The 14,906-nt window shown below is 39.2% G+C and overlaps 1 protein-coding gene across 1 annotated transcript; it reads right to left on the minus strand.

Annotated features, from left to right (window-relative positions):
- Window positions 1-1,962: 1,962 nt before the first annotated feature.
- Window positions 1,963-12,899, minus strand: LOC127942551 (ankyrin repeat domain-containing protein 24-like). The gene is made up of 19 exons (XM_052538341.1): window positions 12,840-12,899; window positions 12,696-12,753; window positions 12,534-12,604; window positions 12,227-12,333; window positions 11,241-11,416; window positions 10,707-10,729; window positions 10,300-10,383; window positions 9,431-9,559; window positions 9,158-9,277; window positions 8,638-8,788; window positions 8,404-8,537; window positions 7,324-7,490; window positions 5,577-6,271; window positions 5,151-5,488; window positions 3,917-4,150; window positions 3,625-3,801; window positions 2,921-3,076; window positions 2,342-2,407; window positions 1,963-2,260 (listed from the first exon to the last, which is right to left on the minus strand). The coding sequence occupies exons 2-19, from the start codon at window positions 12,745-12,747 to the stop codon at window positions 2,189-2,191; spliced, it is 2,952 nt and encodes a 983-aa protein (XP_052394301.1). The 5' UTR covers window positions 12,748-12,753; window positions 12,840-12,899; the 3' UTR covers window positions 1,963-2,188.
- Between the last annotated feature and the right edge of the window lie 2,007 nt (window positions 12,900-14,906).

Genomic DNA, 14,906 nt, shown 5'->3' on the forward strand with positions numbered 1-14,906 from the left:
GTGGCTTCCGTACTTTAAGTACACAAAGAACAGCAATGCTAACGCTATCTAACAACTGAATGCACCTTCAAAGTCCTCATATATGTACTTTTGCTGTTGATCTGGACACAAAAGTCAACCACAAACATTTTTATAAATTTCATTAAGTAGTTTGTAATGTCAAACCATCTTTTTTCAACCTAAAAGCTGCTTTCTGAAGAAACCTGTCTCTATAAATGTTCAAATATTCTGGTTATATAAAAAGAGTTTGGTTCACTACCATGTATAAAGAAACACATTTTCTTTGTCTTCCCCACTATCCAAAAAGAAGATTCCAGTGCCTTAAATGCATTAATTTTTTACTTCAAAAATGTCTTTCCAAGGTTTATTCATTTTTATTGCATTCCTAGTTTCATTCCACTCTTACTTCTTCAGTAATATTCGTATATGGCAGAAATAGAAGGAATAGCAAGTAGAGTCAGGGTTTAGCCAGTTAGCAGATTTCAATAAGTGCGTACTGGTACAGTAGATGCTGCAGCTGTAACTTTTGGGTCCAAAAAGCATCTTTATCCACTGACAACCATTCAAAGGTAGCCATGAGTTTTTTGCAAACAACATATAAATCACAAATATTTCAAAACGCATACTTACAGAGCTCTTGCTCCAGTCTAGTAACTGACATTGAGATAAATGGGAATGCTAACGGCTAACTTTCTCCACGTATTCTAGACTGCCTTGCCACCACCAAAAACCACTTACTTAAATTTCTTACAATGTTGTTCCTCTATGCTCTAAAATCATTCTCGATAAAACTGAACAGAAAGGGAAAAGTACAAGGAAATGTTTGGTTAATTTTTAAAGGGACAGTACTCCCAAAATGAAAATTTAATTAACATTTAATGATGTTAGACTTGCAATGTTGGTCACCAGTCATATGGATTACTTTTATGATGTTTTTTGTCGTTTTTGAGAGCTTAGCATTGTATACACTACCATTCAAAAGTTTTTGGTCAGTGAGATTTTTAGTTATTTATTATGCTTTTAAAAGAAGTCTCTCCATGGCTGCATTTAAGATATTTTAGATTTAGTCCGAGAGCTCTCTGTCCCTCCATTGAAGCTGTGTGCACAATCTACTGTCCATGTCAAGAAAGGTAAGATAAACATCAAAGTAGTCCATGTGACATCAGAGGGTCAGTTAGAATTTTCTGAAGCATCGAAAATACATTTTGGTCCAAAAATAGCAAAAACTATGACTTTATTCAGCATTGTCTTCTCTTCCGTGTCTGTTCTAAGACTTTTCAAAACAAAGCACTTTGTCATATCTGGGTCGCGAATGAATCATTCGAAGTAACCGGATCTTTTTGAACCAGTTCACCAAATCGAACTGAATCGTTTTAAACGGTTCGCGTCTCCAATACGCAATAATTACACACAGTTTCAATGGAGGGACTGAGAGCTCTCGGACTAAATCTAAAATATCTTAAACTGTGTTCTGAAGATAAATGGAGGTCTTATTGGTTTGGAACGACATGAGGGTGAGTCATTAATGACATAGTTTAGATTTTTGGGTGAACTAACCCTTTAAAGTATAATTTCTTTCCAAAAAAACCCAAAAACTTTTGAATGGTAGAAGTGTATCACCCTTAACTTTCATTGTATGGAAAAGAGCAACTTGGACATTCTGCCAAGCATCTTTTGTTTTTTAACAGAAGAAAGAACAATACAGTTCAATCGACATGACGCATATGAATTTTTACATATAATCTTATTCTGATTCGAAAAGGAAAGGAAACCTTTACTAAAAGACGTGCTCAGCTGTTTGTGGTGAGAGAACATGTTTAGGCGCGAGTCCTGTATACCAGCGAAATTTGAAATGGACAGATTACCTGTGGTGTGCTACACATCTTTTTACCACAAAGCAACTTTTGACATGCAGTACTGTGAGAGGCCAAACCGCAGAGTTGCAAAGAAAGACACGTCAGCCGCATTTCTCAGTGTTTATTGAAATGTGGTACAAAAGTATCTGTATTGCCCCTCATAAATCGTCACATACAGGATATATAATCATCTCTGTCATGTTCCAAAACTATATCTTCTCATTCACAGTTTCAATGCCTCTCATTGGCGGTACACAGTGGTGATTTGCTTTGGTTCAAGGGTACGCATAGCACTCCCTTGAACTCTTTGTATGGCTGTCAGTTACAAAGCACTAATTTTGACCTTTCTGTGATATGCAGAGGATTTGAAGCAAAAGCGCCTGAACTTCTTCATCCATCCGGCCCTGTTGAATCAAAAACAGTGGCATGGTTTAGTGTAATATAAGACTTTCCTGTAGATGTACGTTTGGGTTTATGGGTCACACCTGTACAGCAGCTAATAGATGAGAACGATATATTGAAACAACAGCCTTGTGTTTGCGCTCCCAGTCCTAAGCACAAAATGAAAGGAAAGACATTAGATTTGTGTTATTCATTTAAATAAAGGTTCTTTATTGGCACCTCCATCCATGCAATCTTTCCATTCTCTACAGTGAAAAAAGTTTGTGGAGATGATTAAAATGTTCATCACGCTACAAAAAAAAAGAAAAAGAGGTTTCTTTTAACTGAAAGATTCTTTAGAGAATCAAAAATGGTTTTTCTACACTCTTAAAGATTAAGGGTCCTAAAGGTGGTCTTCACAGCAGTGCCACAGAAGAACTTTTTTTTGGTTCCCCAAAGAACCTTACCTTGAACAGCTCTTAAAAGAACCATTAGATTCTTAATTTGAAAAATATTTGTAAAAATCAGAAGAATATTTTTTCCACTATAAAGAACTTTTGTGCAAGGTTCCATGGATCTTAAAGCTTCCGCATGGAACCATCAATGCCCATGAAGAAACGTTATTTTTAAGCTTGTATTTATCAATAAGGCTGATAACGCGAGGAGTATATGAATACGTTCACCTGGAGTTGCTGTGTTAATGCGGTCACACGGTTCTGCAGTGCCAGCTGTTGTCCAGGTGTCCCTGAGGATGGTGGCGAACGGGAACGTCCCAGTGGAGGTGTCAAAGACCCCAGAGCCTCCTTCAGACGAAAAACCTCCTTAGACAACTCTGTGATCTAGAGGGAGATGGTAAGAAAGTTGAAAAAGAAACACATCTCCATATAATAGATTTTTTGCATCATTTACGGTGATCCATGGGAATGGAGAGGTGCTGAAGTGTTGTTTCGATGCAATTTACTTGACAGGATTCTCTGATTTGTGGAATTTATTTCCGGAATTATGGGTAATGTAGTTTTACAATAATTCCAATATTGAACATTTTGCATATTTTGAAATAAGGCAAACTGATGTCTTCAACAAATGCATATAATGCATCGATTAACAACCCTGTAGCTCACAGTAGGTCTTTCTATTATGGTTTATAAATTGTTAAAAATCAATTCCCCTATGGAGAAAATGAATGGGGTTTTACTTTTAGAACCAGACTGCTGCACTCTATTCACAGCTCCTCTCCTGTGGTCTCATGGGACAGTCAAGTGTCCATTAGATATGCACTTCATGGTCCCACTGGAGGACATCCAGGTACTTATTGCCTACTGTTTTATGTATAGTAAAGTATGGAAGTTGGCATATTCGGATGCAGCCCAACTTTTTCCCCTCACACCTTGCGGTCTTTCTCCTTGATGAGCCCCTGTGAGTCCTGGATGTCCTGGTGCAGCTGGTGGATGTGGGTGGACTCGGCTTGTAGATCCGCCAGCTGCTTTTTAACTGTCTCCAGCTGGGATTCAGCCACCTGACGCTCGCTCTTATTAAATAAAGCCTCCCGCTGCACCTGGAACACCTGCAGAGGGAGACTTTTTATTATTATTTTTTAAATACAATTTGGCTTGTTTTTAAGATATGTGCAAATAGGTGGAGTGGAAACGGTCATAAACAACATCAAGGACAACACACACCTCAGTGCAGGTCTTCTCGTGTTTCCGCGCTAGATCGGCTAACTGGGCCGTCACGGTGTTGATCTCAGCCTGTAGGGAGAGTCTCTGGGCCTCATGGTCTTCCTTGGACACCAGTCCCTGTTCTAAAGCTTTCTGCGATCGCAGCTCTTTCAGTTCCGTCTCTCTTTCGCTCAGAGACTCCTGCACTGCTCTTGCACTCTGCCGACTCTCCTCTAGAGAGCGCTCTAGCTCTTCCTGCAGTGAGGAAGAATCAAGCTCAGAAACCACAGTCCAGAGGTGCCCAAACCTATTCTTGGAAGGCCAATGTCATGCAGAGTTTAACTCCAATTTGTCACAGATAACCTGCCTGGAAGTTTCTAGCAAGCCTGAAGACAATCATTAGCTGATTAGGTGTGTAGTGGGCAATCATGGCCTATTGGTAAAGCCCCTTTCACACTGCCATTCCGGCAAATAAAGGGGTAAAGTGTCCCGGCAATTGTTCCCGGGTCGCTAGATTTTGCACTTTCACACTGCCAGTGATAACCCGGGATATGTGCATGCTTTCACACACAACCCATGAAGATCCCGTAACGACACGTGACATCAGGGCGTGACGTGTAATGTACGAGTCGACAACGCTAGGCACGTTATACTTTCACTGAAGCAAGCAAACAATCTTGGCGTCAGCACGGAGAGTTAGGAACTGATCTCTGCTTCATTACAGTTTGCACATATTTTTTTGTAGCGAACGTTGATCTTTCTTCAAAACAGAAGGTAAAAGAGTTGCGCAATAATGCGCATCATCACTACGACACGGCATTAGATCTGGCTTTTGTTCACACAGCGCTCGTCCCGGGTCGAACCCGGCAATGTTACTAGATCCCCGACCCGGGTTCAATGCCGGAATAAATCCCGGGACGTGGTTGCTTTCACACAGAAGGCGACCCGGCAATGTTCCGGCAATATGCCTGGTCCGACGTCCAGTGTGAAAGGGGCTTTAGAGAGTCAGACAAGTAACCCGAAGATTGCGGGTTCGAGTCTCAAGTCTGGCAGGAATTGTTGATGGGAGGACTGAATAACCAGTTAAAAATCATGCATTTTAATCAGTTATTTTCATTTTAGTAGCTTTGGTAATTCTGATTTACTTTAGTGAATCGATTCTTACAGATGAGTGGTTTGTGAATCATTTTGAGTGAGTCATTCAAAATAATCGGAAATTGGATAATGCTACATTTTAGCATCTTATGTAACTTACCTTGACTTTATCATGTTCTTCCTTGCTAACTGAGTCTTTTTGTACAGCCTTCAGCTCGGATTCTAGTCTGGCGAGCTCGGTTTGGGCTTTCTCACGCACTGCCCTCTCTGCTTGCAGCTCTTTCTCTGTTTGCGCCAGCTGCTGGGCTACTGCAGACAGCACCTCCTGGTGTTTTACAAGTGGTACTGCATCTCTCAGCTGTAGTGCATCCTGGGCCCGACTCTCTTTCTCGTCACACAGGCTGTCCAGAGCTTGTGCTGCCTCTTGCCTTGCAACTTCCAGCTCCTCCTGTATCGCCTCCAAGGTCCGTCCGCCTGGTGACTGGTTCAGGGAGTGATCTGATTGGTTTAAAATTGAAGTTATATTTAAAGGCAGGAATTAAAAAGTTATTTCGGAGAGTCTCAGAGGGACAACAGGTGCACTCACCAGATGCAATAGAAACCTCTGAGCTCACGGATGGTTCCTCGTCGTCCTCATCTTCGCCAGTGTGGGATGAGGGGCGGAGCCTTTCCAGCTCCAGCAAGGCCAGGTTGAGTCGAGTAGCCACTTCGGCTCGTTCTCGATCTAGCTGGTTAAGCTGAAGACCCAGCGTGACTTGAACCTCCTCAAACTGACCTCGAGGGACACTCTCCTTCAATGCCATCTCAAGTTCTTCCACCCGTGCCTGCAACCCGTTCACCGGCATTCCCTCGCCCTCCTTGTGCCCTGACGTCTTTCTTTGCTCCAGGGCTTTTTCCAGCTCTTTCACCCGCTTTTTAAGACTCACAACTGTCTCGTTCTCCTCCTCTCCCTCTTTCCCTTTCTCTCTATCCTGCAGAACTGCTTCAAGTTCCGTCACCCTCTGTTTCAGCTGTTGGATGGTGTCATTGTCACCTTCACTAAGCCCCTCCCCATCTGTCTTTTTGCTAGCTAGCTCCACTTCCAGCTCCTGCAGCCTTGCTTTTAGCTGCTGGTTCTCCAGATTTGCCCCTTCCTCAGGGGACTTGGAGCCCCCTTCTGGCTTCGCTCCTACTTCCTCCACCGAATAGACCCCCAGACGCATCTGTTCTTTGAGTTCCTCTAACTCGGCCTGGGCTTGGGCCAGCTGTACCTCCAGAGCTTTTGGATCTTTTTCCTCTGATCTAAGAGGGAAAGCAAGCATTTAAATTACTTGACAGGATTCGTAAGTGCATGAGGGATTGATACTAGTTTTGGTTAAGTTCCAGTTCCAGCTCCAACAACCTCCTTGTCAATAGGGGTAAGATTTACCAGAGGCTAATAATATCACAATACTTAAGCCATGATGAGATAATATTGAAATTTTGCATTTTTTTTTTTTTACATTTTATTTTAACTGCAGAATATCAAGCAGACTGACCAACACTGTCATAAAAAACTGTATTGATATAAAAAAGGCAATTGATTTTATTATTCAGAAAAATATTTTCGTATTTACAATATTTATAATAAAATATTGATCTTTGGCGTTCATGTATTGATACATTGTCACCAAGCAAAATATCCACCAACTGTCTACCGACAACTTTCTCTATCAATGGTTAAATATTTTTATTAACTTTTTTTTTTTTAATTTTGAGTAAATATTTTGTAAATTTGCATTTAAATTCAGCAATTTTCCAATATATCATAAGTTTGCAATATCAAGCAGCATAACAAACTATTTTTGTGGATTTAAAATATGCCTGTGCCCACTTTTAAATAAAAAATAAGGTCGATATCAACCAATAATTAATTAATGGCATTAATTATAAGCAACAAAAAAAAGTTTGTCTGTCATGCGACTCTGTTCCCCTTTGGGCTTGAACAGACGGTAAAACGACGGACGTTATTAACATGTAGCTTGCGATTATGGAAAGTGGTGTTACTTTTCTGACAAGTGCTTGCGGTGTTCGGCCAATCACAATGCACTGGGTCAGTTAGCCAATCAGAGCAGAATGCGATTTTCGGAAGGCGGGACTTTGTAAAAAATTACTTGTTTGAGAGAGGCGGGGCATAGAGGAATAAAAATAATGTACAGTTTTTGAAAAAGAATGTGTTTTTTGAACATTAAAGCATGTCAACCTATTTTGTTACACCAAATACACCAAATAATGATCTTTAAAAAAGCATCATATGATCACTTTAAGGAAAAGATTGACAAAATATCAGTCTGATCTTATTTTGACCACGTTACCCAGGATCCTCTGCGATGCTTGAGGCTTCAGTTGAAGCCTGGGCTCTAGAGTATTTCTCCTGTAGTTCCTCAAACTCTTTCCTCAGAGATTCATACTGAGCTGTGGGAACAAAATCTGGGCCCGAGCTCTGCATATCCGTGTCATCCTTTTCAAACATCTCCAGCATCTGCAGATCATAACACAATGGAGATTTTTTTTTTTTTTATATTGCAGTAACCAATGATATCGGTTGAATGGTTTTGACTTTTACAGGCAGCACATTTAGCTGCCATATGTTGCCTCAGCCATTATCCTATATATTTCACCAAGGCTTTGTAAGTGTAATGTCAAATTAGTTCTTTGCATTCATGCCATGATATTTTTATGAGAATACAGTACCACACTGATCTGGTTAGTGCTATTATAATGTCATCTGTGCTTTAGCTATATAAATAAGCACCCTGTATATTTAGACCATGAAACATTTGATTATAATTGGGTTTGAGTTGAATAAAAAGAAATCAGTTGAAAGAACGTTTAGGTCAAATTTCACCCAAATCCAAGAGATTATATGGATTTTCTTCAGTTTATTTTTTTATTTTGTTCTCATGAAAATAAAGCCATTTTGTACATTATTTTAGTTAGAATTAAGTAAATGTTTCACTCAGTTCTCATTACTGTAATGCAAAAAATCTCATTCTTCTAAATACGTAATTATATTTTTTTCAATGTAAAAACTGCAGCGATGTGAATCACCACTGGGAATGCGAAATGAAAAACGTCCAGTGTAATTTAACATATAATGTGTTGATGTGAAATATGTATAATAAAAATATCTGAGCTATATATATACAGCATCAGGTTGGAGTAGTGCATGTGTTGTGTGTTCACATCTTTAAATCTCTAAAGCAGATGCCAGGCTTTAAGAAACATGTCAGGTGCAGTATGTGGTTAGCGCATATTTATCTTGCCCATCTGAACAGCCTTTTAAGAACTGCTGAAAACACATTTAAATACACAATGAGGTCAGCGTTGTGTATGCGTGATTAAGTGCTTTGTTGGCGTTCTGCATGTGTGTGATTTAAGGAGAGAAACTCCACCTGCACTTTGAGAACCAGGTCTGCATTCTGGGAGGTCAGTTCCTCCACTTTTCTGCGGAGCTGCTCCACCATGGCAGGATTCTCTTGAGAGGCATCCAGACCTCGGGATTGCTTCGATAGTAACTTCTCTGCTCCTGATATGACATAACCAGAATGTCCACTTAATCTCCTCCAGGGCTTTTTTTTTTTTAGCTCTTCCACTTACTTTTGAGACAGGAAGTGTTCTCGGCTCACCTGGGAAGTCCAACATGTCATCTGAGTCCTCCGCATCTTCAGAGTCACAGGTCACATGGCTCATCTGAGCCGCTCTCAACTCCTCCAGCTCGGCCAGCAGTCGGTCACGCTCTGCCTCGACCTCGCTCAGACGCTCTCTCAGACTGTTTAACTGCAGGACATTCTGATATTTAGTGATAACCGCTATATTATGACAAAATCACGTACATTTAAAGAGACAGATCCCCCCAAAATTAGCATTCTGTACTAATTAACTCATCGAAGGTGGTTCCAAACCTGTATTAGTTTCTTTCTTTTTTTTTTTTGTTGAACACAAAAGAAGATATTTTGAATAATGTTGGTAACATTTACTTCCAGAATATGAACATCTACAGTCCCATAAAATATTTCGTTTACCAACATTCTTCAAAATATCTTATTTTGTCTTCAGCAGAAGAAAGAAAATCATACAGGTTTGGAACAACATGAGGGTGAGTAAATGATTAATTTTTTTTTTGGGGGGGGGGGGGGGGTGCAGTACCTCCTCCAGGACAGTGGTGGCGCTGCTCTGCTGCTGCTCTAGAACCTTGATTTTCTGCAGCAGGCGACCTCTCTCCAGCCTGAGCTTACGGATCTCTTCAAAGACCTCCTCATCCTCCGTCTGACAGAAACACACATTGCAATGTCGAAACGGTGTATATGATCATTTCAAATTACTAAATGCTTACATCATTATAATGTACTGTCACAATGGGTTATGTTGGGCAAATTGCGGTAACAAAGCAAAAGGTTTTTCATATTTGTTGTCACTCACAAGGTTCTCAGATGGGAGGGTCTGGGTCCTGGGAGCAGGAGAAGGTGGGGAGGGGCTCTGTGAGTCAGGTGACTGGGCGGGGACAGGGGGAGGTGGTGTGTTCGAGGCATCTGAGGAAGGGGGCGGGCCCTACAGAATTATTAAGCAGAAGCCATGCATATTTAACTGAAACAATGGGTATCATTCAGTAACTGTGTGTATGATAATGGACTTCTATAGTTTCTGTGATGTGGAACACACGGATGGAATTTGGTTGTAAAGATCGAATTTAAAGCATAACGCTGAATTTTGCTAATTTCGGGTGAATAAATGAAAAAGGGCTATACACTTGATCTAATCTCGATGTGGACTTCGTGAATCAAAAGGGGAAATACTGATATTTACATTTTAAATTTTTAAAAATTAAACTGATATCATAGGGGCCTGAAAATTAAATGTTTGTTAAACGTAATAAATTTATGTTACATTCAAGTTTCATGATTTCAATTAATTAGACATGTTTTTTAAATGCTAAAATTAAATGTAATCATTAACGCGGAATACAGAACAGCTAAAAATAGAAAAATTGAATTTAGGCAAAAAATTGGTTCTGCATACAAACATTTTCAAAAACAATGGTTCATCAATAGCTTTCAACTTTTCACAAAAACCCTTATATGGAGATGGTTTTGGTGAGTTTTAGATGCTTTAGACTAGCATGTTCATTTATTAAAACATATAATTTTGTGAAAATCAGTTTTCATTATTTTGGAATGATATGAAGGTGAGTAAACGATGACAGAAATTAAAATTTTTTGGTTGGACTTTCCCTTATATTTTAAATGCTTTTCTCTTTTAATGTTTTATGGGATTCGTGAATCCCACTGTACCTGAGCAGGAGACTTAGGAGGAGGAGGGGCTTTCCTTTTGCGGGGTGTGGTTCCACTAGATGGGGGATTGGGAGGAGGAGCCTGCTGGTGTGGGCGGAGTTTCAGGATGGACAGGTTAGAAAGCAAAGCAAAGCAGCAGTGATAGTTAGATTTGTTACATATGCTTCTGACCTCAGACTACTAATATGCTTTCTAAAAGCTGAAGTGCATACTTTTGTGATGTTATATAGGAAGTGCGCCATACTGTAGTTACCCTACTTATCTGAGAAACAAAATTATATTTGTGAAATATTCGTATTTTAGAGTATCATAATGCATCCCTAAACGTCCTTGAGGATTTTCTGTGGTTTAGTTATTTGTATGCATGTGATAAAGTATTGGGGGAGGCTGTTTCTTTTGACAATTACCTCCTCACTCGAACCCTCAGCAGCTGGGAATGCACGGGACAAAAATAAGAAACAGACAGCAGTGTGGTGAGACTTACACACACACACACACACACACACACACACACTATCCCTCTAAAAATAACCCTGCAAGCCACATTCAAACACATATCTATACATAATCTTCCCGATGCACCACATGCTCACTGCTGCATTAAAAAAAGAGGCAACATGAAAGCAGGTAGGCATCACATTTATCACTCTGTCAGGCTGTACAACCACGGGGCCCTTTATTAACACTGGGATCCATTTCCAAGTCAGTGCGACATATGTTTCCTATCATCCTTTGTAACTTGAGTTAGCAAACTTCTCTGTTTTCATCCCCTGGCCCAACGTAACATCTGCTTTTAGTCTCTTATCTCAGATTACAAGTGTAGCCAAATGAAAATGGGGGCCAAACATCAGAGGTGGTGGAAAGAAGAACCACCAGGCACCAGATGGCCCCTCTCTCTCTCAAAGGAGTTAAAGGTGAGGGCTAGATGTGTGTGTGGTTACCTGTGGAAACGCCTATGTTTTGCAGAAACTGGGTGATGTTGTGGTTGCCGGCGGTGAAGCTGTAGTGGGTGGAGTTGTGCCCCAGGGCATCAGTTAGGTGTGGGTTAGCTCCACCCTTCAGTAAAACCTCCAGAGTCTCCATACTGTCACTCTCACAGGCCAACATCAGTGCTGATCTGCCTCGAAACACATGGGTTTAAACTCAGATGTCTAATACATGAAATCAACGTATATAAATACATTTTCTGTATAAATATTTCAACAGTAGGACTAGAAAAAAAAAAAAAATTACCAAAAACACACACACACACACACACACACACACACACACACACACATATATATATCAAGGTAATTATAGTTAAGTAAAACTGAAAACATAAAAACTAAATTTTTGAAGACTTGAAATAATCTTTAACTGAAATAAATTATATTATATATATACATTTCTATATTATATACAACATTTCTCATTTTTATTTAGTTTATTTAACTTGATGTACTAAAAAACTAATAAAAAATTAAAAAATAAAATTAGTAATTTTTTAGATTAGAACAGGACATATAATTTAATTTGTTTTTAAAATATAAATAAAAGCTAATAGTATCTCAATAATATTACTATATATTTATAAACACACACACACACACACACAGCTTTTATTTTTATATTTTTATTTTCAATTTACTTTAGTCATTTTTATAGGTTTTATTTTTCCTCCCCTAAATATTTCTACAGCTTTAATATATATATTTTTTGGTTTTTAATATATATATATACCGTTTTTTCTAGGTTACTTTTTTCAATATGAATATCTTATTGCAGCTTTATTTCAATAAATAGTTTTAGTTCACAATAACAAAAATGATTTAAACCATCCAATATTTTCCCATTTGTATATTATGTGTATTATTTTCATTAAAATAAGAATAATAATGAAATAAAGCTCTTATTTTGTTCACAAGCAGTTTAAAGCACATCTGACCTGCCCTGGCTGTCCTGTATATTAGGATTGGCTCCTCGTTCCAAAAGGAAGGCACAAAGTTCGACTCTGCTCATCTGGGCGCCCAGGATCAACGGCGTTAACCCATCCTAAGAGAAAACAGCAAGTTAAACCTTTTAAAACGTTTTCAACTTGCTCTGCTCAATATATGTTGGATACTTCTTAGTGTCCCAATGGATACATGCTCACTTATAAAAAGGCTATCCTAATTGTCACTCCAGATCAAATCTGCCAAAATTTACAATTATAAATAATATTTTTACTTTTTGTTTTCTTCAAATGAACTTACTGCATCTTGAACATCAAGGTTGGCTTTAAAGTCCCATAGTATCTCAGTGCAGGCCAAGCAGCCACTTACAGCTGCACAAACGCAAAGACAGAATAACATCACAACCAACAACTGCATACACATGCAGTGTAAATATTCGAATATTAGAAGAGTTTTTATTACCAGAATGGTGTAAGGATGTCCTCCCAAAACTGTCCGTGGCGTCGACAGGCATCCTCTCCTACAGAATGAAGATTTTAACTATACCTCAACATTGATAACAAATCAGCATTGGCTCTTTCTAGGACAATAACTCATGACTCCTACCTGAAGAAGCCTCTTTAGACAATCTGACTGTCCATTCTTAGCAGCAAGATGGAGAGCATTAAACCCTACCGAGAGAAATGAACGGATCTCTTCGAGACCTACAGTATAAGAACATCCATTACTAGTACACTAAACCTTACCAGTGCCGTCTGTTACATGGATGTCCACCCCATGAGAGAGGATGACCTCCAGACAGTCCAGACGACCTCGAGACGCACAAAGATGGAACCTGTGAGTAGTTCATGTGTTATTTTTTATAACGTGATTACATAAATGTGTAATATTTCGGACAAGACTACATCATAAGGTCCACTCACGCTGATTTGCCCTCCACGTCCAATTTGGACGGGCACAGACCTTTCTTGACCAGCAACGTGGCTACTTTTTCTGGATCATTCTGTTCCACAGCCTGCAACAACCTGTCATCTGTCTTACTCCAGTCCTGACTCTAAGAACAAAGAGGAACAAAGCACATTATGACACACACAACTTATGTGAACACAAACACATATTATTTTAATGTAAGGCCTATACTTTGACCCAAATCTATTGCGTAGCCCTTTTGAAGTTTAAATCGTGAAACTCTTCAAATAGTGGTTCAACGGATCACAAAACCCACGGTTCGGATCATATTACCGTTTTTCACAAATCAGGAAGAATTTTTTTTTTTTTTAATTGTAACTTTGCTTTCCATGTATTACTTAAAGCAAAGTACTTCTTTGATGTAAATCACAACCATTTTTCATAATTCGTTTCCTCCTTTTAGTTAAATCGTGAACATGTAGACTACTAACTTGTACTTCGTTTTAGTTAAATCGCGACCACACTGTACAAATCCGTTCCCTTGTTTTAGTTAAATCGCGACCGTTTTCCTAATTCGTTCATTCTTTTTAAGTTAAATTGTGACCACGTTTTATAAATTCATTCCCTCGTTTAAGTCACATCGCGACAACATTAAATCTCGAACATGTTGTACTAACGTGTTCCTTTAGTTTAGGCAAAGTTTAGTCGTTCCTTTAGTTTAATATGTACGCAACCATGCGTACATATTAGAATTTTTGTTTTAATTAAATGGCAACCACAGATGTTTCCTCATTGTAGTTAAATGTCGACCATGTTACTAGTTTGTACCCTTAGTTTAATTAAATCGTGGTCACACTGAACAAATACGTTCTTTTGTTTTAGTTAAATCGTGAAGATGTTGTAGTTATTCTTTCCCTTGTTCTAATCTGATAGACTAAAATAATGGAACATCTTATAATAACATGGCAACCATTTACCTAAAACAAACAATTTAATATATTGAACGAATTAATTCTTAATTCGTGGCCAAAATATTTTCTTGTTTTTTTTGTTGTTTTTTTTTCTTGCTGCATTTAGGGTTTTATTGATATAGCTAAAGAATTTTAAATGATACCATTTCTTACGTACCGTAATCACTCCGTAACACATGCAGAAGCTTTTCATTGGGCCAAAGATGGCATTAGGATCCATAGAGCTCAGAGGACGTCTGAAACCTCTGCTTCTTTCCACGACCCATCCACACTACGTGCTCTCAACCAGGACATTACATACTTTAGCAAAAAAGTTCAAATGAACTGAACCTGAACATGACCGCTCCTCATTGTGCAAAAGCCATGATAAAACAGCCAAGGTTATGACTTTGTATCTAATCTCTCTGTAACACGAAGGCCTAAACGCTACTAAATATGTAACTCTGATTATACATCCGATTGCTGAAATCTGTCCTGCAAATGCAGCATTGTCCTGTGCAACTCTTGCTATGCCATCCTGCTCTGCTGTCTGTGGGGATATACAGTACGACACACACTGCAGTCCCTGCCTCGCACACACACACTCACACACACACACTCACATACATACACACCTCCCTGTCCCGTTGTCCTTCTTTTTTTCTCTCCATCCCAATATTGTCTCACTTCTCTCCGACCACCATTTATTTTACAGTCCATGCTGTTCCCTGTACATCACACTTCTTGCCTAATCATTCTCTGATCTCAAAGCTACTGTATTAGCATCGGGGGGTGGGGGGGCGGCTCTGAAAAC

The sequence above is a fragment of the Carassius gibelio genome, chromosome A22 (genome assembly GCF_023724105.1).
Source record: "Carassius gibelio isolate Cgi1373 ecotype wild population from Czech Republic chromosome A22, carGib1.2-hapl.c, whole genome shotgun sequence".
NCBI classification, from domain to species: domain Eukaryota; kingdom Metazoa; phylum Chordata; class Actinopteri; order Cypriniformes; family Cyprinidae; genus Carassius; species Carassius gibelio.